The 26367-nt window shown below is 42.4% G+C and overlaps 1 protein-coding gene across 1 annotated transcript in view; it reads left to right on the top strand.

Moving 5' to 3' along the window:
* Nucleotides 1-2778: 2778 nt before the first annotated feature.
* The window catches only part of MCPH1 (microcephalin 1), a 172922-nt gene continuing 149333 nt past the window's right edge, over nt 2779-26367 (top strand). Inside the window, exons 1-3 of the mRNA XM_081046992.1 lie at nt 2779-2905; nt 6717-6832; nt 25397-25434. Coding sequence (XP_080903118.1) covers nt 25415-25434 — 20 coding nt within the window. The 5' untranslated portion in view covers nt 2779-2905; nt 6717-6832; nt 25397-25414. The remainder of the gene's footprint in view (nt 2906-6716; nt 6833-25396; nt 25435-26367) is intronic.

Here is a 26367-nt window from a genome sequence, read left to right as displayed (position 1 = left end):
GAATGTTAGCATGATTTCCACTAGTGGGCAATGTGCAGTAGACCCACAGAAGTGCAGGCGGTTAGATGACAGCAGCCAGGCAAGGCGTTTTAGAGGAGGTGACATTAGATCGCAGGCCTGGCTGGATAGAGGAGGTAGCCTTGTGACTGCTGGGGTCAGGTTTGAGCCTCCGGAAACGGCAAGGACCAATGTCCTGGGGTAGGAAATGCTGGGCGGGATGGTGCAGAGGCCCAACAGCAACAGCTCATTGGACTGAAGGAAGACGGAGGAAATGAGGTGAGAAAGTCAGCCAGGAGCCAGACCCTCAGGGCCTCAAATCCTGATAGGACTTGGAGTCGTTCGGTTTTGTTTTTAAGTGTGATGAGAAACCACTGGGGGTTTTAAATGGGAGTAATCAGGTCTGATTTATGCTTTAAATGTAAGCCTGGCTGCTTTATGGAGAAAGAACAAGCTGGTGAGAGTATCTGCTGGAAACAGTTGCTGTCAGCAGTTAGTTCACTGTGTTCCTTCCAGACATTTTCTGTCTCTGAGTGTGTGTGTGTACGTGTGTGTGTATATGTACAGACACAAATGCAAGTAGATGTTTTAAGGGGATGTTATTGCATACATAGGAATATGTTATCCTATTGCTTTAAAATTTGCTTTTTAAAAGTCATTTTTCCATATCAATAGAGCAATAGATGTACTTCATTTTTTAATATAGTCTATTTAAGGGGTCAGTGAAAGTTTTCTGTAATGAATCAGTGAATATTTTAGGTTTTGTGGCCGAGGGGTCAAAATCAAGATATGTAACTAAGGAGAAAAAAGACATTTTCTCAAAATTTTTATTGACGGAACTCAAAACTACAATTTTTTGTAATACAGGTCTAAGGAGAATGGTTTTATTTTGGGGGAGAGCGTAATTTCTCAGTTGGGGCTCAGATGGATTGTTACCATCATCAGAATTGGTTGCAAATGTTTATGCTGACGCGTAGTAAGATTTCACGTATTTCACCTTGGAAAATGCCTTTTCTTGCTGCCAAATACCGATATCCATCCATAAGCAGGTGGTTTTCAGGTGGATTCATTGCTTTGAAGGTGTTTATGGAATTCTGTTAGATTCTTCCCTGACACATGCCTTTTAACACACCCCACTTACATTGCAGATTAAACATGTACAGTGAACGTAAGACGGGAGCCCCTCAGTTGTGTCATTAAGTGGTTTTCGAAATAAATTCCCTCTGTTCTCGCATCGTCTGAAAAACGTTGCTGGATCCCAGGAAATATGTGCACGTCAATTTTGCGTGGGAATAGAGATCTCACCTGTTACAACTTTTGACACCACAGGACGGGAAGTGTCTAGTTGTTCCTTTTCGTTGACGTGGCTTTCCACCCCCCACTGCCCGGACACTGCTGACCACAGCTGAAGCCGGTTTTAAGTTCCAAGTAGAGGAAGCTGATTGGTCGTGCTGAGTTACCACACCACTTGTCCCCCACCCCCGCCCGTTTCTCAGTGACAGGTGGCTGAAGTGCTTCTGCTGTGTCTTGTGGCCACAGACAAAAGTGTAAAGAAAGCTTTCCCATCAATGGACCCTCGCCCATGTCCATTGGTTTAATAGGGACTTTCTTTGCTATGGATGATGACATTTTACATGTCCGCACAGATGTCCTTTATCTAACAAGTTTACTTGAATCCATGAATTTAACACAAACATTTCTGCCATCCATGATGCTAATTAACAAGCTGATGGCATCACCAAGTCCAGCCCCTTTCTCACCCACTGTGCCAGTTAGTAAAGCATCTAACATTGGACCAAAGGGTTTCCAGGTGTCTCTGGAGCGTGGAGTTTCGATTAGCCTGTTAACTGAGCACTCCTGGAGCAGGTGTTTTGATGGAGACGAACTAGCAGACACTTTGCCTCATGCAGTCTGGGGAACTGTGTGACAGCCTTTATGACAATGTCATTCCGTCACAGTGCATTAGCCCCCGTGAGGGGAATGACCCAGCGTGTCTGCTGGCTTTAGGTGCTTGCTGGTCAGTGTCTGCAGCTCAGGGTTGAAAGGGATTATGGGGCTTCATCCTGGCTCTGAAGGAAAAAGGGAAATGAGTAGTGTTTGCTTATGGGGCTTGTGTAGATTATAACTAATTGACGGGTAATTATAGGCAAAAATGCTATAGTAATTGTAAAAGATACGTTCTTTTTGTATGCTCATAATTCCTAATCCTAAGGCAGAGAATTGCTTTTGTAATTTCAGGTTTGTTTTGCAGCCATAGGAGAAAGTTTGATACATTTTACTGGTGATGTGATACATCTCACGGAAGCCATCAGGAAGTATACCATTTTAAAAATTGAATTAATCAGAAATATTTCACGTATGTCTTATGAGAACTACTAAGCCCATCCAATCATAGGCACTTTGATATTTTTCAATATAGAATTTTTTTCTCAGTATTTCTTCAAGAGGGTGTGCATGACCATTGGACCAAATGAGTAGGTATACAGTGCGTGCAGTCCTTAAATATTTTAGGTTGAGGAGTAACGTTGCACTGTTTGCCAATTCACGTACAGAAGAGAGTTTCTCTCAGCCCCGTTCCCAGGACCTGCCAGTCTGTTCAGTGCAGGTAAGCAATCTTAGCCTGAACGCAGCAGTTAGTGGGCCTTCACGGGCAGGAGGCAGGCTGCAGGGAGGGGTGTAACCTGTTGACTTGCGTAGCCTGACTCGTTCATTCCGGAATTCATGTATTCATTAGTCATGTTTGCTCTGCACTTACTGTGTCCCAGGTGTTGGGTTAAATGAGGCGAGGAAAGGTTATTAGAATACCTGCCCCTTTCCCTTAGCCAAGTAGGGAAGTTTCAGCCAAGGTCATCTGTGTTTAAATACTGGGGGGATTCCGAAGACCCAGACTTGACTGCCAATGGGAAAGGTGATGTAGTATTAAAACTAATTTATATATTTGAAATCCATATTTTAGTTATCTCTACAATGGTTATAAAGGAAAAGATTCCCTATCATCTCTTAAAGATCATTAGATTTTATTTTTGTTTTCATAGTTCACAGCATGAACTTGATATTTTATCAGATGAATGTCTCTCTCTCTCTCTCTCTCTCTCTCTCTCTCCCTCTCCCTCCCTCTCTCCCTCCCTCCCTCCCTCCCTCCCTCTCCCTGAGTTTTACTTATATAGAATTTGTGAGTAACTTGCATGTGTCTCAAATCCCAAAAGTATATATGGAAAGGATTTGTCCTTGAATAATTCAGAATTCAGATTTTAAGGACTGAGAATAAACTTCCCATTGGGATAAGTTAACATTTTGTATAGGCTTCTGTGTTAAAATTATGTATGAATTCCTAAATCAGCCTACAGAAGCCTTTCTGTCTGATCACTGCATCATCTTGCAGTGTCGTGTGTGAATAAACATGAATTGCTTAAATGTATTGTTCTTTGTCATTAGTCTTCATTTTGTGCCTTGAGGGTAGGAAATAGGTTGTGCAGGAGGAAAGAAGTTGGAAATAAGAGTTCCTTACACTTCTGCCCCAGGTACAACTTTGACATAGTCCACGAGTCTCTTGGGAAACTTACCGGTTTTCTCGACGTGCATCTCTTCATCTCTGTCCCTTTCCTAGCACTTTCGTTCTGTTTGTCCTTATGCTGCCTTTGCCTGGCTGTGCCTCCAAAGTGATCTCCCCTCAGCATGCAAACGGTCCTCATTCCTGCTTATCTCTGTTGGGTGAGTGAAGGTAGTGATTTAACTAATTCACACGAAGAGGTAAATGAGTTCACTTTCTAACCATCTCTGATAGCTTTGTATTTTGATGAGATTGTTAACCTCAACACATTTCTCATTGGTGAGATGTCAGGCAGTATAACAATGATAAACATTCTGGGTCTGTGATGTTCTTATCTGTCTGTATTTGATCATTTCTTGAAAACTGAATGAATGACTCGTGCAAAGCAGTTAGAATGAAGATGTGGGAGAGAGGAGTCCTGGACTTAGGATTTTGATGCCCATGGTCCAAGACGTTCCTCAGCCTGGGAGATGCTGAAGGAAGGCCAGCTGCAAGGCACCCGTGGGCATGTTTGTTGAAATTTCTGAGGCCTCCATAGATGCCCAAAGATAGTCAGATATGTCATGCCGTGCCACAGCTTGGCAAGAGACAGCGAATGAGGACTCAGTGATGGGTGACATTGGTGGTGTGACTGTCACCCTTGAGGGGATGAGAAGGGAGTTGACAACGCCCTGCGGAACACACACAGCAGGGACATGGAGAGGTGGGAGGGCCAGGAAGTTGCCGTATACATGATTGTTTACTGAGCCGAGCAAGGAGTAAAGCCCATGGCTCTCCTCTGAGTGTTCTCAGTTACTCTGCATGTTCAGCTGCTTTGGGGTGACCGATAACGTCCTTAAAGAAGGGCACTTAGAAAATCACTGTGATGGAGTTCATGAAATGATGTTTTAAAACAACCACATGAGAAAGCATTTGCTTGTTTCATTTTGTTGCCATGTGATCTGTGAAAATGTGAAAACATGTCATTAGCAATTTCAGTCTTTCCTAAGTTTTACGGTTATGATGAATTGTCTAGGTCTTTGTTATCAAGTGCTTTACAAGCTATTTCATTGTTCTCAGCTAGGACAGAAGCAAGGGTAGACCTTCTTGACTTGGATCCAAATTACCTCTTCAGTCTACTACTTTTCTCATTTTATGCACTCTTGTTTTAAGTAAATATTTATATTTAAATGAATATAAATGAATGAAGAGTGGGTACAATTAAAATTCATTCTAATATTCTAATTACTTTTAGTCTTAGATCTTAAAGATGAAAAACACATTGCATTCATGGCCTGCTCTGGGGGTTAGGAGTTCTCAGGGTTTTGAAAAAATGATGGTTGAATGTCGTGGAAAGGAATATGTGGGTGAGTGGGTGGATGGATGGATGGATGATTGATTGATAGGTAGGTAGGTAGGTAGATAGATAGACAGATAGATGTTACCTTCAAACTGAGTAAAAGAGAAATTTAGCATAGCTGGGTCTGAGAACAAAATACCAACTACAGAATACCCTCTTACATGGCCTGCTGACCCGTCTGCTTCAAGTGAGCTCTTTATTTAGCAGGCTGAGGCGGTCACGGGTGGGGCCGTCCTCTGGGACTTAGCTGGACTGGGAGAGAAGTGATGTACAAGTCAAACATGAACTCTCGATGAGATCGCAGTATCAGCAGGTGATTGGAGGGAGTCTCCAAAGGGATCCAGTATTAGGGTTTATGGTGGTTCAGAGCCTGGCATTTTTAGGGCCCAAATTGCAAATAACCAGCTTCTATTCAACAAAATTAACCATCGTGGGTCTGCATTTTGTTTTCACTGCTCTTGAACCCAATTATTTGGGGGAAAAAAAAATAACTTTCAAGTCAGACCCTCCAAGCTTAATTATGTTTTCTTAGAGCATCCTATTTTATTGGAAATACCTGCAGAGCAGTCATTCTCATGGTGTATGATTCTTAACTTCTGACGGGACTTAATTTTTGCCTCTATCCATTTATCTACGTCTCCGTCGTCTGCTCCCTACAATGGGGTCAGTGTCTGCATCTTTGCATCTCCTGTGGGCAGCCCCAAATCATGAGAGATTGCTGACCGAGCATCCACCCCTCTGTGGGATGGTGCTGAAGGAGGGGGGTGGGCGTCGGCGAGCCATCACTTGGCTGTGGCACGACATACGTGTCCTCCAGCTTTTGCATGCATTATCCCATGAGACCACATAAGTGGCAGCTGGTACTAGGCCTTCAAAATAACAGTTAATTCATATACAGAGGCCGCCAAAATAATGTATACACATTTTAAGAAAGGAAAAATCTTATATGCCGATAACAAAAGATGAGTACAAGTCACGTTTGACTTCTGCAGTTACAAGAGGTGCTCAAATTGGTTTTCATCCATCAGCGTCCAGACACTTCTGATTACGGCAAACTACTGCTTGAACAAAGGGAACATCTCTTAAAATGTGGATACGTTGTTTTGGCATCCCTGGTGGGAGGCAAACTATTTTGGGAGGGAAGAGTGAGAATAAGGCAGCACCATGTAAACTGGTAGGAGTAGGTGGGTCAGTTTAAAATAAACATTTCACACTTCACTGTAGTTACTTAGGGTTTGTACAGCATTTAGCATCTAATGAAACCACATGTCACTTGGTGAGTATCTTCTTTTTGCTTGTGTGTCTTCATGGCAAGACACTGGTCAAAGGTGGGCATTTGGAGGGCGCAAAATCATTGAAACCTGAAGCTTTGTACTGAACACTGTTTTCTAGAATAACTCAGACTTACCCCACAGCTCAGAGTATGTCTTCCCTCTAATATAGAACTTCCTTCTCTGGAGAGCTGGATTTTGATCATTATGTGAAATTCTACGAATTGGAGTTCAAATAGTGCATGAGATACAGGCATCCATTTACATTATCAAAAGGACAAAAGGGATTCTGTAAAACTAGTACCTGTCACCTGACAGGAACAGTTATTTCTGACCTTTGAGTGAAGTGAACTGCTTGGAATATCGGAATGGAATAAACAGAACGTACCAAATAGAACTCAGAGCACACAAAGTCTGCCGTATTTCCTTAAAAGGACCTTACATTCACATTACCAGTATGCACAAAGAGGTCAATCTTCAGATTTTCACTTTGCTTCAATTGCATTAATATGGGTTCCTTGTAAAGCTATAACTAATCTTCAGTGCCCTTGGATTTTAGGTGTTAAAAATGGACCAGCCCGGCATGGTGGTGTAGAAGGTTCATGGGAAGGCTGCAAGGACCTCATCGGATCTCATGAGGAATCAGAGAGAAGAGGCCGAAGCCAATGCCAAAAGGTCAGTGTGTGAAAATATTATTTTAATCTTTCCAAAGCTGCCACATCATAGTTTGTCCTGCTCTGCGTTTGTAGAACATAACTAGTCCGTCCAACTTGTATTTTATTTAAAACAAATAATTATGGGTAGATATTGCAACACTGACAATAAAACTGAGCGCGTTGGTCAGTACAGAGAGTTACTGCTGATGGAACAAGCTTTCTCCACTGTGTTTCTTGCTGGTGACGAAGCTGACAGCTTCGCTGGAGCAGAGAATGTTGGTGGTGCCAGCAGTTGTACCATCTGAATAAACATTCAGTAGGTAGGAGGCGAAAGACCCAAATGTCTTTCGTGGTGAGTGAATCAGGTTTGAGCTCAAGCCATCGGAGTGAGAAGTTTTTACACCAGCGTTCGGGATTCCCAAACGTCTGGGCTTCAGCGTTAGACCCCAGTTTGCTCTCAGACCACTCAGCGCTCCCATCACACTGTGGGCTTAGGTGAATAAACATAAGGAGGGTTTTAAATTTGTTGATTATTCAGCATCTACTCCTATTCCCTAAATTTCAAATGAGCCACTCATTGTCTTATGCCTCATTTTTATGGCCAGGAAAGTATAGTGTAGTGGAACGTGAATTCCAAACGGTAGGGAAACTGCTGATAAACAAGCCACACAGGACAGAAAAGCAATGACAGCGAACAGTTTACACTGGGACGTCCAGCTCCCGGTCTGTCGGCCAAACAGGTGAGCGGCTGGCTCTACCTGGGAAGAGAAACGTGACACCTTCCTCCCTGTTGGCAGTGGTTAAAACAGGTTTAAAATGACCCCGATTTCGTGAAAGTCTGTCGTAAGTTACAGGAACTCAGGTTTCTTTATGGATGCTTTCGGGTTGGTCTCAGAAAAAAAAACAAAATGGAGCAAAAAAAAAAAATGGGAAGGAACCACATTTCTGGCGGAACAAGAGATTGTGAGGGGAGAGACTCTCCAGGTCCCCTAGTGCAGGGACCCCAGGCATCTGGCTTCCTGTGCTGATTGCGGCCACTGTCCCGGAGTCTGTCCCCACTTCTGGACCTCCCCAGGGATGGTGCCTTTGCGGAAAGCTGGTGACTCCGTGGCTGTGTTTATGTTTTGTTCCCGTGTCCTAGTCTTCTTGCTAATTGCTGCAGTCACTTAACCTTTCTCCCTTGGAAACCACGAAGGAAAACCTTTCTGACATTCGTTCTGCCCTGTTTATTAGCATCACTGCCGCGTGTGTGTTCGTGTAGACCGGCTGTCTGTATCTCCTGGTGCTTCAGGGGCCACGCTCTGATGCTGGGTACGTCCTTCTGCCGCCCACGGTGTCTGCTCAGGGAGCGGCTGTACCTCCTCTTCTCTGCCGTCGCAGTGCGCCTGCATTTTGGAGAGAAAGTGCCAGGAAAACATGCTGAGTTACTTGTTACGTAAAAACACTCCACCCTGTCTGAACACAAAGCATGCGGTTTAACATCCTCATTTGCCCACTAGGGAAGTTAACATTTCGAACATTTGACCCCCTATGGCGTCTCCCTGATGGTAACCTTTAGCTGAGGAACTGGGTATGTCAGGGAACACAGGGGGAGACACGCGTCCTGGGGGACGAGAGATGCTTCCCGCCTTGGAGGGCACCTGAAATGAGAGAACAGTACCTGTTTGACTTCCGCCCCACCCTGGTCTGTGTGTCATGACGTGTGCTGCACAGTTGTGTGCTGTAAGGTGTACTGTTAGGAATATTAATAAAATATAAATGGTCAAAAATGAAAGTAATATAAAAGTACAAAATTATATACACCTCAATACACACCTATCTTCCTTCAACTGACACTCTCAGGAAAGAACAGCAGTTTAATAAATTACGTAACTTGCTCAAGTTTGTTTTAACTCTTGTGTTGGAAGTCTTTAAAATGCAGTAGGAAGCCTTCTGCCCTCCTCAGTTAGAATACCGGAGTACTAGTGATGGAAGGATTGCTGGCTTCGGTTCTTGATGACAGAATCACCTGGGGGACCTCAAATGTGCAGTCTCTGGTCCTACCTGAGACCCTCCGGGTTGCGTTTCCCTGGCTGCGTAGGTCATAGCGGTGAGCTGCCCAGCAGGTGCCGGAAGCCTCCTATCCGGTACACTCCTGTCCTTTACAGGGCGGAAACCGCACTCGGGAGAATACCCTTCGGTACCCGCCACTCCTGAGAAGGACAGAAGGGATGAGAAGCTGATCTCCCGTCTTTCACATGACACCTCCTGACCCGCTTCTCGTCCTCGTCCCCGTCAGCACACAGCCTTTTCTCAGGTGGATCCAGAACCCCTTCGGGCCGTGGTTCGCAGCCCTGCTGCACTTTGCAATCACCCGGGACGTGTATGTTGCAGGGGTGCCCGGCCCATAACCCCAGGCACTCAGGTCGTTACTGTGGGGTTACCCACGGCACCAGGATTTTTAAAAATTCACGAGGTGGTTAATGTGAAGCAAAGTTTGGAAACCACTTTTGTGCCTTAGGCGCTTTGTTTAGTTTAAATGAATAATTTCTCCTGGAAGAAGTTTTTTGTTTCTAAACACTTTTCATACAAACCAATTTCATTGTTTGGACTCTTGAAACTAAGACAAAAGCTCAAAATCCTATTTGTTTGCTTATGTATTAAGTGTTTTAGAAGTGCAAATCCAGAGAGATGAATGGTCATGGCCTGTCATTGTGCAGGTTCAAATGAAGAAAGACAGACAGGTCTTAAAATGCAGATTTAGGTTTTAAAGATGCTGTTTCCAGCACTTTGAGACCACAGTATGTGGGGGTCGGGGAGCAATGTACACTGATAGCCTGTGTTGTAGTGTGTCCACAAAAGCATGAACCTTAGTTGCCATATTACACGTGTCCTGTGGAGCTGTAGGGTCATAGTGAGGAGTTAGATGCAAGTTTCTGACCTGGAACCTGCAAATACAATGTTCGTCTTGCGGGTTAGGATGCTATCTCAGTCACTGCCCGTTATCCCCACTGAAACCGAGGTCTTACCTGCTTGTTTTCGTTCCTTGTTAGATTTCAAGGCCTCCAGTGCTAAAGTGAAGTTTGAGACTTCTTAACATAGGCAGGCTTTTATGTATAAGTATATAAAAGATAGATAGATAGATAGATAGATAGATAGATAGATAGATAGATAGATTAGATAGATTAGAGTCCATCAAGCACAAAGATTGTTGCTATTTCCTAAAAAATATCTTGTGATTGAATTTAAATGTTGAGAAAAGGCAAGTTTACAGGAAATATCTTTCATCCGCGTAAAGCACATAAATGGGGGACATTGCCATTAGAGTACAGGGTCCGTATTTTTGTGTTTTCACGTGGGAGCCAGCTTCCATGCTGTTTCTGTAGTTAAGATGTTGGTTTGACACCTGTGCTTCATGACCCTAATGATCTTGTTTTGAATGGTAAACTTGAAGTAGCGCACACAGTGGCACCCTGTCTGGGAAGCCCTGCGAGCAGCCTGATGAGAGCTGGTAGCCCTGGACGTGGGTCTTGTGACGGTGCAGGGGGGGGGAAAGCCGGCAGCCCCTGGCAGTCTTAGTAAAGGGTGCGGCCTGGGAATGGACGCAGCTGCGTCCAGAAAGAGACGCTCCAGTCGGCCGGCACAGGCGGGCCCTTGGTAGGTGTGCTGGGTGTTGCTTTGTTGTTCGCCTGCTGCAGGGTCACAGGACTTAAGGTCCTTGGTCTGCTTTGGAGAATTCTCCTTCCTCCGCCCTCCGCTTCTGGGCATTGGGTTGCCTGTTCCCTTAGGTGCTAGATCCCATGCCCCCTGGCTTCTCTGTGTATCTCGTTACTTTATTCTGGGTATTTTCTATTTGTTTTATGTCCACTCCCTCTTGCTTTCCTTATACGCCCATTGTGATGATGATAAACCTATGTACTGAGTTTAAACATTACCTACTGTATTTTTCAGCTCTCGTACTTCTATTTGGATTTTTACATAGTCATTTATTATCTATTGTTTCTCTTAGTTTTCAGTCATATGTTCCTCTAATATGCCGGGTTATTTTTGAGGTATCTTCCTCATAGGAACTGAGCTGATTTGAAGTTGGGCCTCTCATTCTAGGAGGCCACCCCTCCCCAGGAGGGACCACCGGGCTCAGATGCTGGCCCATCTCTGACAGTTTGTCTCCTTCCATAACTCCCTGTCTTATCAGCTCCTCAGTGTCTTCACATAGCTGGTGTTAGCTTTTTCCTTTGTATCATGTCCAGCTTGACTAATTATTCACAGTGGGGAGGTTTTTCTGAACTACTTAGTCTACCATTCCTGGAAATAATGGGTGAATTTTCATGGCTATTTGAAAGTACAGACAGGGTAAATCCTTCTCTGAAGAAAGAGCAATGACACCAAATCAACCGGAAGGATTTTTAAGATGAATATTCAAGTCACTGGCTGTACAAGACACATCTCCTAACGACTGAAAACAAATGTAACTCAATAAAGAATTATAGACTCTCAGAGCAGTACTTCCATTGGAGGTTTTTTGGTGCAGTACCCACTTTCAGTGGGAAAAGTCACCTTGTAAATCAGTGGGAAAGTGTATTTTTTAACGTATTACTTTAAATAATATGTTTATAAGTTTGTTGAGCATTTTATCTTGAAAAATCCAGTAAAGCATTTTTGTTACATCATAATCTTAGCTTATATGTAGGTCATTGACAAGGAAAGATATTTTTTTTCCATGTTTTGGGGAAGAAACAGGAAATGCTATGACAAATCTTAACCTATTTTCTTTGTTGCTCATTTAATATTGTCAGACATAGAGCCTGCGGGAGATAAATATAAAATTAATGCTAGTACTATGGTGAAAAAACTATGAATTTTTTTTTTCTCCAAAGTGTTCTTGTTTATTCACTTTTTCTTGTTGTTGTTCAAAATATTATAATCTTCAGCAAAAATACTTTTAAGGTAAGTCATCCACTGGCTGGCTTTTCATAAGTGGCTATTTTCAAATTTTGAAGCCATCTCTGCCAAGCAAGATTGTCCCATGAGAGGGCGAGCTGTGGGTCAAAGCACAGAAATGTTTACAGCTGGCTTTCATAAGCTTCTAAGCTTAGAGAGAAATGAAGGGCCAAATACTTTATACTAGTGGTTTAAAAAAGAAAGAGAGAAAAGATACCACGCACCAGATCAAATGCTTACATTTCTACAAGTTCTTTATTGGTTTTTGTTTTCCAATTACCGTTGACATTCAATATTATATTAGATTCATGTGTACAACATAGTGGTTACCCATTTACATAACTTAAGAAGTGATCCCCCTGGTAAGTCTGAAACCCACCTGACACCATGCAGAGTTATTACCGCAGTATTAACTATATTCCCTAGGTTGTACTTTGCATCCCATGACTATTCTGTCACTACCAATTTGTGCTTCTTAATCCCTTCACCGTTTTCACCCAGGCCCCAAGCCCCTTGTCATCTGGAAACCATCAGTTTGTTCTCTGCATCAATGACTGTTTCTGTTTTGTCTGTTCATTTACTTTTATTTATTTATTTTTCAGACTTCACATATAAATGAGATCATATGATATTCTCTGTCTGACTTATTTCAGTTAGCATAATATCCCCTAGGTCCATCCATGTTGTCACAAATGGTAAGATTTCATTCTTTTTTATAGCCAACTAATATTCCATTGTATATGTGTACCATATCTTCTTTTTCATAGATTAATTGACCATGTAGGCGTGAGTTTATTTCTGGGCTCTCTATTCTGTTCCATTGATTTATGGGTCTTTGTTCATGCCAGTACTGTGCTGTTTTGATCACGATAGCCTTATAGTATACTTTGATATCAGGTAGTGTGATGCCTCCAACTTTGTACTTCTTTCTCAAGATTGCTTTGGCTATTTGCGGTCTTTTGTGGCTCCATATAAATTTTAGGATTATTTGTTCTAGTTCTCTGAGAACTATCATTGGTATTTTCATAGGGGTTGCATTGAATCTATAAATTGCCTTGGGTAGTATGGACATTTTTACCATCTTAATTCTTTCTATCCATGAACATGGTATATGCTTCCATTTATTTCAATCTTCTTCAAGTTCTTCAAAGTCTTATAATTATCCGAGTACAGGTCTCTTCCCTCCTTGGTTACATTTACTCCTAGGTATTTTAGTTTTTTGAAGCAAGTTTAAATGGGACTGTTTTCTGAATTTCTCTTTCCAATAGTTCATTATTAGTGTTTTAAATGCAACCGATTTCTGAATATTAATTGTGTATCATTCTGCTTTACTGAATTCATTTATCAGTTTGAATAGTTTTTGATAGACTCTTTTCAGGGTTCTTTCTTTTGCACATAGTATGATATCTGCAAATAATGACATTTTTACTTCTTGTTTTTTTCCAGTTTGGATGCCTTTTATTTCTTTTTCTTGTCTGATTGCTGTGGCTAGAACTTCCAGTACTATGTTGAATAAAAGTAGTGAAAGTGGGCATCCTTATCTTGTTCCTGATCTTAAGGATAATGCTTTTAGCTTTTCCCCATTGAGTATGATGTTAGCTGTGGGTTTATCATATATGGACTTTATTATGTTGAGGTGTGTTCCCTCTATTCCCACTTTGCCGAGAGTTTTTATCATAAATGGATGCTGGATTTTTTTCAAATGCTTTTTCTGCATCTATTGAAATGATCATATGATTTTTATCCTTCCCTTTGTTTATGTGGTATATCACATTTATTGATTTTTGGATATTGAACCAACCTTGCATAGCAGGAATGAATCCCACTTCTACAACTTTCTTAAATAGTGTAGAAAACAAACAATGAATAACAGCTTACTGTATGTTTCAGTAGTTGCTTGTTCTCACGTTTTTATAGGATATGAGCCCTTTAGGACATGGACTGTGTACTGTTCACTTTTTAATACTCAGCATAATACAATACCACACACAATCAGTGTTTAGTAAATATTTGCTGAGTAAATAAGGGATGAACTAATTTCCCTTCTGCTTTTTGCATGAACATGTTATGCCATTTGTTGTGCCTTTTAACCACCACGTGATGATGTCATAATCATATTACATCTCATTTCTTTCTTTAATATTCTTTGTAAACTGGTGAAATGGTCTTGTGTCAGTGAAAGCAAAAAGGTTTTTCAATAGAGAGCATTATTCTTGAAAGCATTGCCACATGAGCCAGACTGCCTGTGTTCAGATCCCAGCAATACTACATGCTGATTATACATATTGAGCAAGTTCTTAATTTGTAAAGAATTCCTCATTTGTAAAACAGGCATAATAATCATGCCAAGCTCAAAGGGTTTGTGCCAAGTAAGTGAGAAGAAGCATGCTAAGAGTTGAGGATGACACGAGACATACACCAGACATATAGAGGTAGTCAATCTTGCTAACTCTCTTTTTCCAGCACCAGACGGGTGAAAATTATGTCCAAATATTTACTGTCCTTTATTTGGAGCTACAACTCCGAGTAGACTGGTTCTCTGCCACTCTGACGGCTTGCTTCCCTACCCCCCAGATACTGCCATGTGTCTGTAATGAAAATGGCCCTCAAAGTTCTAGGATGGTGCAGACTATGTCTCTTACTGGATTTATTGACCATGGTTATGCTTGGACCAAAACTGGATCACTGGCCATAGCAGGAGGGAGAGTTGGGCATAGTTTTGAAAAGTTTCCCACATGCTTTGGAACTGTTCGCCATCCTCCCAAATGAGAGCCTCTGTCCTCAGGCTTGGATGGAACCACGTCTCTTCAGGCTGTTGGCGTGAAATCATCCCCTGTCACCTCACCCAGGAGGCAGGAGGTTTTGGAGTCAGTGGTCCCTGCTTTGGTGATTGGCTTCCTCAGAGTTCCTGAAAAATACTTCCCTGATACCAGTAGGGCCCTCAGAAAAGAACAGAGGTCTATCAAAAGGCCTGTGTATGCTGTACCTTGTGTGCTAATTGTTACTGCTAAGAGCTCTCATTCCTCGAGCCTTAGGACCTCTTTTTAGCTTTAGTTTTCTCTTTTGCATCACATGGAGGTGCTGGAAGGAAGGACGTCTCAGGGAGCTCTGATCAGGCCTTTATTGTGGGGGTACTAGATTGGGAATTACAGCTCATTTGGGTCTGGCTTCTCCAAAGAAGGAAACTTGCCGTGGAGAGGAGATAGAAGGGTATGATTGGTGGAAAGAAAAGAAATACTGGCTGGTAGGCGAGGACTCGAGGCCTAACACAGGCACAATTTAGACAGGCTGTTGAGAGGCTCAAAAGAAGAGAGCTGGAGGGAGGTGGAAGTCTTCTGGAACAAAGAAAATAGGGCATTTGAGCCACTTTTCATTTAATGCAGAGAGAGTTTTCCCAGCTATCTTCTCTGCTCTAACAAGTCCCCGAATGAGTTACCTCCATGATCTACTGGGGACCCTAATATTTTATGGATGTGCTTTTACAATTTGCAGTAACTCCAGGACTTTGGCTGTGTGCCATTAGATAGTGTACTTGGCGAGAAGCATTTCATCTTCTTGGCTGTTTTGTTTTTAAGTTTAACTTTCAAGTTGAAATAGCAGTGACTCATGCAAATGACAGGTGATATTTATTTTGTTTCTTTACAATTCAGCGTGAGTCTGTTGTTATGACTGGCTTAGGGGAATTGCCACACTTCCTTCAGGATGACACCCTTTATAAGCATCCACATAAATAATTTCCCATGGGCCAGACCTGCTCACGCAGTGGACAGGGCCTGTCTCCTGTGTCGGGGCTTTGGGTGCACGTGGTTTGATAGATGAGCTAGCTGACAGAGATTGAAGGTACCCTTGGTTTCTGGCACAGGTGTCTAAATGATCTGTCATTGCTTTGATAATCTCTTTTGGCACAGTGTCCCCAAAGTGGGCCTTGGTGGGGATGTGCTCGTTATGACAGGTGTTGAGTCCTCCAGCAGATGTTACTTTGTGAAGCCATCTGAAGGCCAGCTGCCTCTCGATGGCACAACAGTTGCTTTAGGCTCCACTTGCATATTGTTTTTCTCCTGTTATGTGTGAGAAAACAATATTTATACAGAAAACATGAAGAAAGAATCTTAGAGTGCCACTGTAGTTTCATGTGTTTTCTGTGTTCAGTGCAGAACGACTGGTTTTGAGTGTGCTATGTAATGTGTGCTTTGGAAATCGTCGGCTCTGTTTTGTACTGGAGGTGATGGAAACGAGGGTCAGTCAGGATCCCCTGTGTCACATTCTCGTGTGCCCTCAGTGGTCATGAAGGTGGAGGCCAAGGCGGTGCTTTGCCACTGGGCTTGTCCATGAGGCACAGAGCAGGAATCGGGAGAACCCTGCTGGTGGGCTTTCAAGGCACGGCACCCATAGAGTGGCCATTTCCTAAGGTCTAGCTTGCTCACTCTGTCATTTGGCGGGGGTGTCAGCCAAATGGCCGTAAACCATGGTACCTTGCTTTACCAATATCCAATTAATCTGTTCCAGACATGCAGAAACTCAAACAAAATAATAACTTGCTGAAGTATCAGACCTGACCCCTTATGTTAAAAAAACGCAACCAAACGGATCCTGGGGTGGCGGGGGAAGGAGGGAGCTGTAGATAAGTAAAAGATGCAGGATCCAGGGCCTCCCTGATGGAAAGACTTACTCTTACTGAGCTGCCACTGTGCCAGGGAGCCGTGCATGCGTAAGTGTTACTGCCTCTCCCTCCCGCCACTGCCCCCCCCCCATCCACTCTGTCCTCAGACCATTCGTCCAAGCCAATCATGGCCATTCTGTTCCTCTTCCCAGTAATTAGTTTGGGAATATGACTCACTTCTGCCCAATAAGATGTGAAGGGAAGTCATACTGGGAGGTTTCTGGAAAAGTGTTCTCTCACTCAGATAGCCCTGGGAAGCGAGCTCTCCTACTCCTCAGAGCTTTGTTATGGCTGGATGTGTGTCCTGGAACTGTCGCCTGAGGATGAGGCCAAAAGCCAATCCAAAGAGAAGGGCGGGGGTGCGGGTGGGGGAGGGCTGCAACCCTTACAGCTTATTTCCACTGACTTCAGAGACATGTCTGGAAAGGGGACCAGTTGCTTCATTGGTTATGTTCCTGGGATGTGACAGAATGTATATGTACAGAAATACATAGCTGTGCACGTTTGTCCAAAAGGCTGGATTGCACTTGAAACATGGGTGGTTTTCCCACACAGGTTTTACCGTGTCTTCTCTGGAGGGGCGACAGTCTCCTTTCCAGTTGGAGTTACCTCGACTTCCCTTCAGTCTGTCCAATTGTCTTTATTCATGATTAAGGTTATTGCTTTCCAGATAATATTTAGGAATGTAAATGATTGGATATTAAATCAGGATACTTTAGTCGCTTTGAAAAAGTAAAAATAAAAAACATCATATTCAGAAGGAAAGAGGTTAAATAGAAGAGTGACAGATAAAACCGCAAGTCAAAATCAGTGAGGCAGCATTATAGGCTTTGTTAAAAAAATAAAATATGAGGCCTTTCAAATAGATTTTGGCACATACTTATGTGGCTTTTGGATATGACTTAAGGTTTAGTTACTATATCAACTGCGAGTCTATGTAAAAAAATCATATAATACACAGTGGCTGTCAAACAAGAGCAGCTTGGTCTGGAGCAGTTATTCTGGTCGACATGATCAGAGTTTCAATTTCAATTTGGAAAACCTTTTTTTTAAATTTAAATTTTTATTTTTGAAGTTAGGCTGTTTTATTTTTCTGCAGAAATGTCTTCTTTTTATTTTGAAATAAATTCACTAGTTATCGAATTCTGTTATTTAAAAAAGGCTCTAAAATCTTTCTCAGCATTGATCAGGTTGCGGCTTTTTTCGTTTCTTCGTTTTGGGTATTTTTCACTATGTTCATTTCCTCAGGTGAAGTTTTAACAAAAAGGAGGGATGACAGATAGGAAACTGGGAATGAGAAGCCGTTGAGAAGCATTACAATTTGTGGGGTCACCCTGGAGGGCGTGGAGGACAGAGACCGTGTCTGTTTCCCAAAATGATAGCACTACCCTGGAAGTCCCATGGATTTTCACATTTCCCCCAAATTCAGCCCATTTGTTTCCTAAGGGCCAGACTTGGTGAGTATAGAGTTAAATTTAGAGTGGATAGTGAAAGGAGCTTCTGCCTTATGCAGGAGTTTAAGCTGTTTGAGCAAGTGTCACACCAAAGGGTTCTAGCTCAGAAGCCAGTGTTTGCCCAGTGACATCTCTGCTCTCAGTGGTGGAAGTGTGGGCTCTGCCAGCCCCCTACCCCCACCCCCTGCCGTTCCGCTCTGTGGCGTCTGCTCTCCCACCATGCACTGTGTGCACTCATAGATTATGTTACTGGGGGTTATAAGTCATGACTGTCATCTATTTGGGGAGGGACAGGCTCAGATCGCCCCAGATTTAGCCAGTGAGAGCCCTCCAAGGTGGCCTTCTGACACACTCCACTCTTAAAGCACCGCCTTCTCTTCTGGAATGCTTACTGTTCTGGGCTGTCATTGACATGCCTTGCCCTGGCCCCACCCCATGGAACCCGATTTTGTTGAGTGGAATGTGGGTTCTAGAAAAACGAGACCTGGTGCTCACAGTCTCTCTGGGCTGCTCTCACAGAAGACCAGAGACTGGGGGGTTTGAACAGCGGACTTTGGTTTCTCACAGTCTGGAGGCTGCAAGTCCAAGAACAAGGCCCCGGCAGACCTGGTGTTGGGTGAGGGCCGCTTCCTGATTCTCGCTGTGTCCTCACGTGGTGGACAGGAAGGGAGCCCTGCGCTCTCCATCGTCAGGGCACAGATCCTACTCGGGGCCTACCGTCACGACCTTGTCACCTCCCAGAGGCCTACCTCCTCATTCCGTCACTCTGGGAGTTACATGTCAACATGAGTTTGGGGGGACAGACATTCAGAGGACAGCAGCGCCCTTGTTGCTCTCACAGCTTCATAGCTTCTAGACCCTCTCCAAGTTCAGAGCCAAAGATGGGTGGGTGGACCCAATGGGAGTTTTGGTTTTAGTTACTAAGTCTGCCAGATAAAACATCTTAATAAGTGAGCTGACCTCTGGCATTTTTAAAAACAATTTGGATATTAATGATGACTGACTTGGATGTACATTTTCTCTGTGCTTGGTTTTTTGACTATAAAAATTAATCTTTATCCTATGGAGGCAAAACTGACGCCGATGTTTGCTCATTACTGCTACTGCCTGATTGGAGAACATTTAGAAAGGTGTTACGTTTTTCAGAAAAAGCAACCTGTATATTCAGAGTCTCCTAAATAATACAAATTGCATGTAAGGGAAAAAGATATAAGTAACATCAGTTAAGTTACAAAAAGATTTATATAAGAAAGTTAAAGATTTTAGCCCTAATTTTCAGCAGTGAAGCCAGTTTTAGAGCATAGAATTTATCAAATTAAGGGTGGCGGGGACACTCAATAAAATGTAGTGAGTGAGCTTCTTATTTTAGAAAACCAGGATCTCTTGGGTCCATAGATTGAGTTTCCCTGAAGACACTTAAATGACGTACCTGCCAGGACTCCAGATAATAGAATAGCCCAGGAAGTGACCTGAAGGACTTTTCTAGACTGTATCTTGTGTCATGTTTGATTTGCTCCTTTTCTCTTCTCTATATAATCACGATCCACATGAACATTCTGGCAGCGCCTCTGGATGGGGCGCTGATGAACAAACTCAGTAGTCTCGGCCAGTGTGGCTTATCTGCTCATTTCAGTTTCTTTTATGGAAACGTGCTTTCACTGTTTACCTATGAAATGATACCAAAATCCATTTCAAAGGGTGTTTTATTTTTTAAATGTTTGTCTTTTATCACTAATAAAGCAAGTATAATTTTGTTTAATTTGAACTGCCTTTGATCTTACTAAAACAATATTAACTAGACTGTTTCCCAAATATGCTTTCTCTCTCTCTCTCTCTCTCTCTCTCTCTCTCTCTCTCTCTCTCTCTCTCTCTCTCCCTCTCCCTCTCCCTCTCCCTCTCCCTCTCCCTCCCTCCTCCCTCTCTGTCCCTCTTCTCTCCCCTCCTTCTCCCTTCTTCCCCCCTCCTCTCTCCCCTTTCTTTCCCTCCCCTCTCCTCCTTTCTTCTCTTCTCCTCTCTGTACTTGGAGCAGACAGTTGATGGATGGTTAGGAGTTCTGAAATGGCTTTGCTAACGCATCAAAGCTGGCTTTTTCCCCGGTAGGAGAGGGAAGTCAGTTGAACTGGACAGATTTCACATTTCTGTAGAGAAGAATTATTGTCATTACAATCAATTTTCTGCAACCAGCAGAGTTGTAAACCAGCTCAAAGACAATAAGAGGCGTAAACCCCCAGAAGCAGATAACCCTGCAGGATACGTGTGCTCCACAAAGCCCACCGGTGTCTGTTGAGACACCCCGCCATCCTTTGTACCACGAAAACGTATTTCATGTTTTTCTCCTCCAGCCTTGATTCTACAGCTAACTCTTTTTTATGTTTACTTTATCATATATCTATCCATTTCTCCATCCGTCAACCACCTATTTTGTTACTCATTTCCAAATAAGTTGCAGATATCAGGATATGTTATTGCTTAAGGTGCTTCCTTGATTAACCAAGAGAATTATATTGGGTCTGTTTTCCAAGTGCTAGCTTATAAGACCATATAAGTAGATATGTTACTCTTAATAATACAGTCGCTCTTTTCATTTCATCACTGAATTTCAGGCCAGGGGCCATTTGTCACACCAATCTGAGCATGTGCTATCTATCTTGGCACTTCTTAAAATCAGGCCCTCGGGAGAACTTGTGTCTTAGCGTTCGTAGCTGGACCCTGTAAATGAACCTTCAGTCTTTTAGATTCCTTGTCAGATATCTGCAAGTCAGGGACATTGAAGCATGATGTTCTTTTTTGTTTGGATTTTGTTTTGTTATTTTTTCCTTCTGTATATTTTTTCTTTTCATTTAGACTTCTATTTTGGGTTTAGAGTTGGTATAAAAACAGTTCCTCTCTCTCCCTTAGCCTGGGATGAGAAGTCCTGTGACACCTCCCGCTGAGTTGACTGTACACGCCTTCCCTCGTGCGGCCCTAATAGGAATGCTGTTCACAATCCTCTTGTCTTGAGGGATATTAATAGATTATATGAAATACATATCTGTGCATGTTTACATAGGGCGCATACTTGTTTCCCATTTAGTATTTATCCCTTGATAACAAGTATTTAACAAATATTGTTTTGAGTGCTTATTGTCTGCCTGGCACTGGGGGGTGGGGGGGGCGAGTAGAAAAGCAAACAAAAGCTAATGCCCTCGTGGAATTTGTATTTAGTTTGTAAATGCGGGACAGTCCTACACATAAGCAAGATCAGTAAGGTACATAGTGTGGTAAATGCTAAAAAGAAGCCTAAAAGAAAGGAGTGGCGAGAGGGTGTGGTCGTAGGGTGCAGTGGGGACCAGTAGTCTGGCCGCATTGTCCCTGGGGGGTGACTCAAACAAGACCTAAAGATGAGGGTGTGAGCCATGGACGTCTGAGGAAAGAGCATCCCGGCAGCACAAACAGCCAGTCCAAAGCCCCTGGGCTGGGAGTGTGCTGGTCACCATCAGGGGACATGTGACAGGCGGTGCGGGAGCTGAGGGCAGACGCAGAGGGGCCGGGCCTGGACGCCGCGTGACGTGTGGAGAAGCACCAGCCACGTCTTCTAACCTGTGTTGTCACAGGTTGACGCTGGCTCCCTGTGGAGCGTTGATCTGAAGTCTCAAGGATTTTAGACGATTTGAGGGGCCTGGATACGAATCCGTGCGAGACGATGGGATGTTAGGAGTACAGTTGATGAGAACTGGTCATTTTCTGTCTGGAAGCTTGAGTTGATAGGATGTGTTGATGGGTTGGATGTGGGGTGTGAGGAAAAACATGAAGTCCATGTCGTAAATGCTTCTGAGCTGAGCAAGAACGGAATTGCCATTGACACATGAAGCGGTGGAAGGAGTAGGTTGCGTTGGGAGACAAGATCGGTAGTTTGTTGTTTTCTGTTATTGTGATAAGATATGCAAAACAGAATTTGCCATTTTAACCATTTTTAAATGTACAGTTCAGTGACAGTGTTCAATGTTGTACAACCATCCCCATATCTATTTCTAAAATGTTTTCCTCACCAAAATAAGCTCTGTGCTCATTAAACAATAACTCCCCATTCCTCACCCCTCTCCCACCTCTAGTAACCTCCAATCTACTTTCTATGAATTGACCTATTCTAGGTGTTTCACACATGTAGAATCATACAATATGTGTCCTGTTCTGTCTGGCCTTTTGCACTCAACGCAATTTTGAACAGTCATCCATGTTGTAGTATGTGTGAGAGCTTTATTACTTTTTATGGCTGAATAATAATATTCCACTGTATGTATATACAGGTTTATTTGACCCATTCATTTCCTGATGGACACTTAGGTTATTTCCACCACTGTCTATTGTGAATAAAGCTGCTATGAAAATTTTCATACAGGTATCTGAGTCCCTGTTTTCAATTTTTTGGGGGGTATATATCTAGGATTTGCTGGTTATGTGATAATTGTGTGTTTACCTTTTTTGAGGAACCGCCAAACTGTTTTCTACCATAGCTGCATCCTGCCAGCAATGTACAAGTTCTCCAACTTTTCCTCAACCTCATCAACACTTGTTATTTTCCATGTTTTTCATTATAGCCAACCTAGGAGGTATGAAATGGTGTCTCACTGAGGTTTGGGGTTAAACTTCCTTAAGGACTAGTGAAGAATATCTTTTCATGTGTTTATTGTCCATTCGTTTTTCTTCTTTGGAGAGATGTCTATATGTCCATTTTCCCTTTTATTTTTTTTATTTGCCCATTTTTTCTCCCCCACCCCTTTTTTTTGTTGTTGAGTAGTAGGAGTTTATATATTCTGGATATTAAACCCTTATCAGATATGTGATTGGCAAATATTTCCCCCCATTCTGTGGGTTATCTTTTTACTCTATTGATACCGTTCTTTGATGCACAAATATTGATGCATAGACATTTCTAATCTTGATGATACCCAGTTTATTTTTTCCTTTTGGCCTGTGCTTTTTGGCGCCTTATTAAAGGAACCCTTACCAAATCCAGTGTCATGAAGAGTTTCCCCTCTATTTTCTTCTAAGGCTTCTATAGCTTTAGCTCTTAAATTTATCTTTGATCCATTTTGAGTTAATTTTGTATATAGCATATCCAAAAATTGTATGTGGATACCCAGTTTTTTCAGCACCATTTTTCAAAGAGACTATTCTTTACTGATGAATGATTTTGACACCCTTGTCAAAAATTAATGATAACAGATGTGAGACTTTATTTATGGACTTTTAGTTCTTCTTATTTATTTTTATGCCAGTTCCATACAGTTTTCATTACTATAGTTTTGTAGTAAGTTTTGAAATTGAGAACTATGAGATCTCCAACTTTGTAGTTCTTTTGCAAGATTGTTTTAGCTATTTGGGTTCCCTTGGAATTCCATTATGAATTTAATGATGGATTTTTTTCATTTCCACAGATGTTTTTGATAGAGATTGCATTGAGTCTGCTTTAGATAGTATTTACATCTTAACAATATTGTTTTCTAATGAATGAACACGGGATATCTTTTTGTTTTTTTAGGCTTTCTTTAGTTTCTTCCATCAGTGTTTTCAGTGTACAAGTCTTCTGTTTCCTTTACTAACTTTATTCCTAAGTTGTATTCTTTTTTATCCTGTTACAAATGAAATTGTTTCTAAATTTTCTTTCCCAATGGTTCATTACTAATAAATGGAAATACAACTGATTTTTGCATGTTGATTTTGTAACCTGTAACTTTGCTGAATTGATTTACTAGTTCTAACAGTTCCGCAGCATTGTTTAGGGTTTTCTGCATATATGATCATCTCATGTGAATAGGGATATTTTACTTCTCCCTGTCCAATTTGGATGTCTTTTATTTCTTTTTCTTGGCTAAGTGCCTGACTAGAGCAGTATCTTCGTTTTGGACCTGTTAAATTTGAGATCCTTATTAGACTTCCGAATGGAGATATCACGTAGGCAGTGGAAAATTTCAATGTGGATGTCAGGAAATAGGTCAGTAGTGCTAAGAAATTGGGAATTGTCACCATGTGGCTGGGGCATAAGCCATGAGGCAGTGAGAGAAATCACATAGGGAGTGAGTCTAGGTAAAGACCAGAAGAGGTCCAGGGGCAAAGTTGTGGAGAAGAAGCCCAGCATTGTAGAGGTTGTGTAGAAATGAAGACCATCTCCTTTCCCATTTCCCTTCATCCCTTGGTCCCTGAGTTGGGGTACCGCCCACTGACTTCTTTCGGATGGTTCCACAGGAGAAAGTGCACACCATGGAATGGGCTGCCCTTGGATTTCACTGGGGGCTGGTCACCTCTCTGGGCCTGCGTAGTTTTCCTTCAAGGATGCCATTGAGCACGATTAGGTTTCAGCCAGAATCTTACTCGATGATTAGAGACTCCCATGGAAAGGCCTTGTCTCCAGGCTCCACCCAGGGAGCTGTGCTACAGCTGTTCACGTGTACCTGAAGCCGATGAGAGCGAACAGCAGACCTTCTGAAGGGGTAACTGAAAAGCCAGCAGCCGTCATCGTTAGCTAGCTTGGCTGCCGCTTCCCAAGCTCGTCCTTGGGATGCCTTTTTCATTTGTATTCTCTCTCCATGCTCCCCCCTCCGCCTTTCCCAGATGTGCACATGTAGCACGCAGGCCCCTTCCCTTCCACAATGCGTGTCCACCTGGGGCCCTCTGAATGCCTTTCTGTTCCTCCTCCTCATTTATTCACATGGACCATTCAAGACATGAGCAGGCGTGCAGTGGTTCACGGTTATGCTGTGTGGTAATTTGCATTTGACGTACAGCTTCTGAGTCACAAGAGTGTATGAATAATGTGAGTCCATTTCTATGTTCTTTCAAAAATTATAGCTACCCACACTCCCATAGAAGGAACATTTGGTGGAGTATATACCAAATTATTCAACAGTAGTTATATCTGGCTGGTGAAATTATAGGGGAATTTATATGTGTAATGAAATATTTCCAAAGCCTTTAATTTTTTTGTTGTAAGTGTGCTTTTGTTATGTAAGTAAAAAAGAGTATTTAAAATTTTAATTTAAAAAAAAAAAACTTTACAATTGCAATTAGTAGCGGATGCGAACCCATAAATAAGCAGTCCCGTTGTCTGTGCTAGTGATTTGATTGATCCAGGCACCAGAAGCAGAAGCATTATGTGTAGGTCTGTGTGAGACAGGAATACAGTACCGAGAAGCCTTAGGGAAAGTGGTTCCTTAGCCTGCGAAAGGATGCCTTTCTTCTCCCATCCTTCCCTGGAAGCCCTTCCACAGCATGACACATCGGCGGGTCTGCTAGCTAACAGAACGGACTTCCGGAGAGAAAGGTTTTTGTTTTCCTCTACTACCTCATGTCCTGAATTATTTTGGATTGGATTGGGGGTATTATCTGAGTTTCCATCTCTTGGGCTGTTTTTTTTCCAGGCATATAAAGTTTTTTTCTTTGATATATGCTTAAATGTTTATTTTTAAGTGATAGAGGTTTTCAAAAAACGTATTGAAGTTTATTTCTATGGGAAAAAAATATTTTTTATGTTTTTGACTGTTTTTTGTTCCTTCTCTTTTGAACTCTCTAGCCAACAAGAACATTAGTCATGACAAGCATGCCATCTGAGTAAGTACTCATTGTTTTGATAACTTCCGACTCAATATAAAATTGTAGACCTTCTTTCGTATACTAGAATAGTGTGCTTTTTGGCCATTCATAGGTCTGTACTGTGTCACTATCACTGTCTGTAATTAAAATCTGAGCTAGAGGATCCTGGACATGAAACAGGTTGTCAAAGGACTGTAGGCAGCGTAGCATGAAGACTCCGTGAGCTGCGGAGCCAGCCTTGAGAAGTTACAGGATTTTGCTGTTCCTCTTGCTAGCTGACCTGGTGGTTTTGCGTGTCCACCACCCTCACACCATTCACGTTTGGTAAATGGAGCATGGCTGCCTGAGACATTTCCCTTAGAGTCATAAATACTTTGGTGGGAAGCTTCCTACAACTGTATTACTGTATAACAGCAGCCACGCACACGTTTGTGGAAGGGTTCACAAATCCCTGGCAAGCTCTTATCGTCTTCCTTAAACATCTGACACTGTAAAGCACATCCAACAAAAATACCGCACCACAGTCTTTATAAGAGATTTTTGAGTTCCTGTTTACAGGGGAAAACCGTGTTTCTTTATATCCATGGTAGGTTTTAAGGTTTTCAGAGTTTCATCCAAACATTGGGACATTTCAGTAAAAAATAGGCTGCAGAAAGAGTGCGTGTTTAACACACTGTCAGTATCAAGACCCTTTTCCTACCCGTGGCAGGAAACTGAAAGGATTGGCAATTCGAACACCGTACATTAGTTAGTGAAAAAGTGGTGTGCTCACAATTTGCGTTAATGTCTTCTGAAATATACTGAACACTCTAAGTAGTATACAGAAATGGATACTGAGTACGGCTGTAATATTTTAAAAAGTCTATATTTTTGCCCCAAATACAGGACATTAACAGCTGGTTATTTTCTCAAAGGCTTGAAAATCAAACTTCTCATGTAGGCCATATTGTC

The sequence above is a fragment of the Rhinolophus hipposideros genome (genome assembly GCF_964194185.1).
Source record: "Rhinolophus hipposideros genome assembly, chromosome: 4".
NCBI lineage: Eukaryota > Metazoa > Chordata > Mammalia > Chiroptera > Rhinolophidae > Rhinolophus > Rhinolophus hipposideros.
Note: the sequence above shows the minus strand (reverse complement) of the source record. Positions and strands in the feature narration are given on the sequence as shown.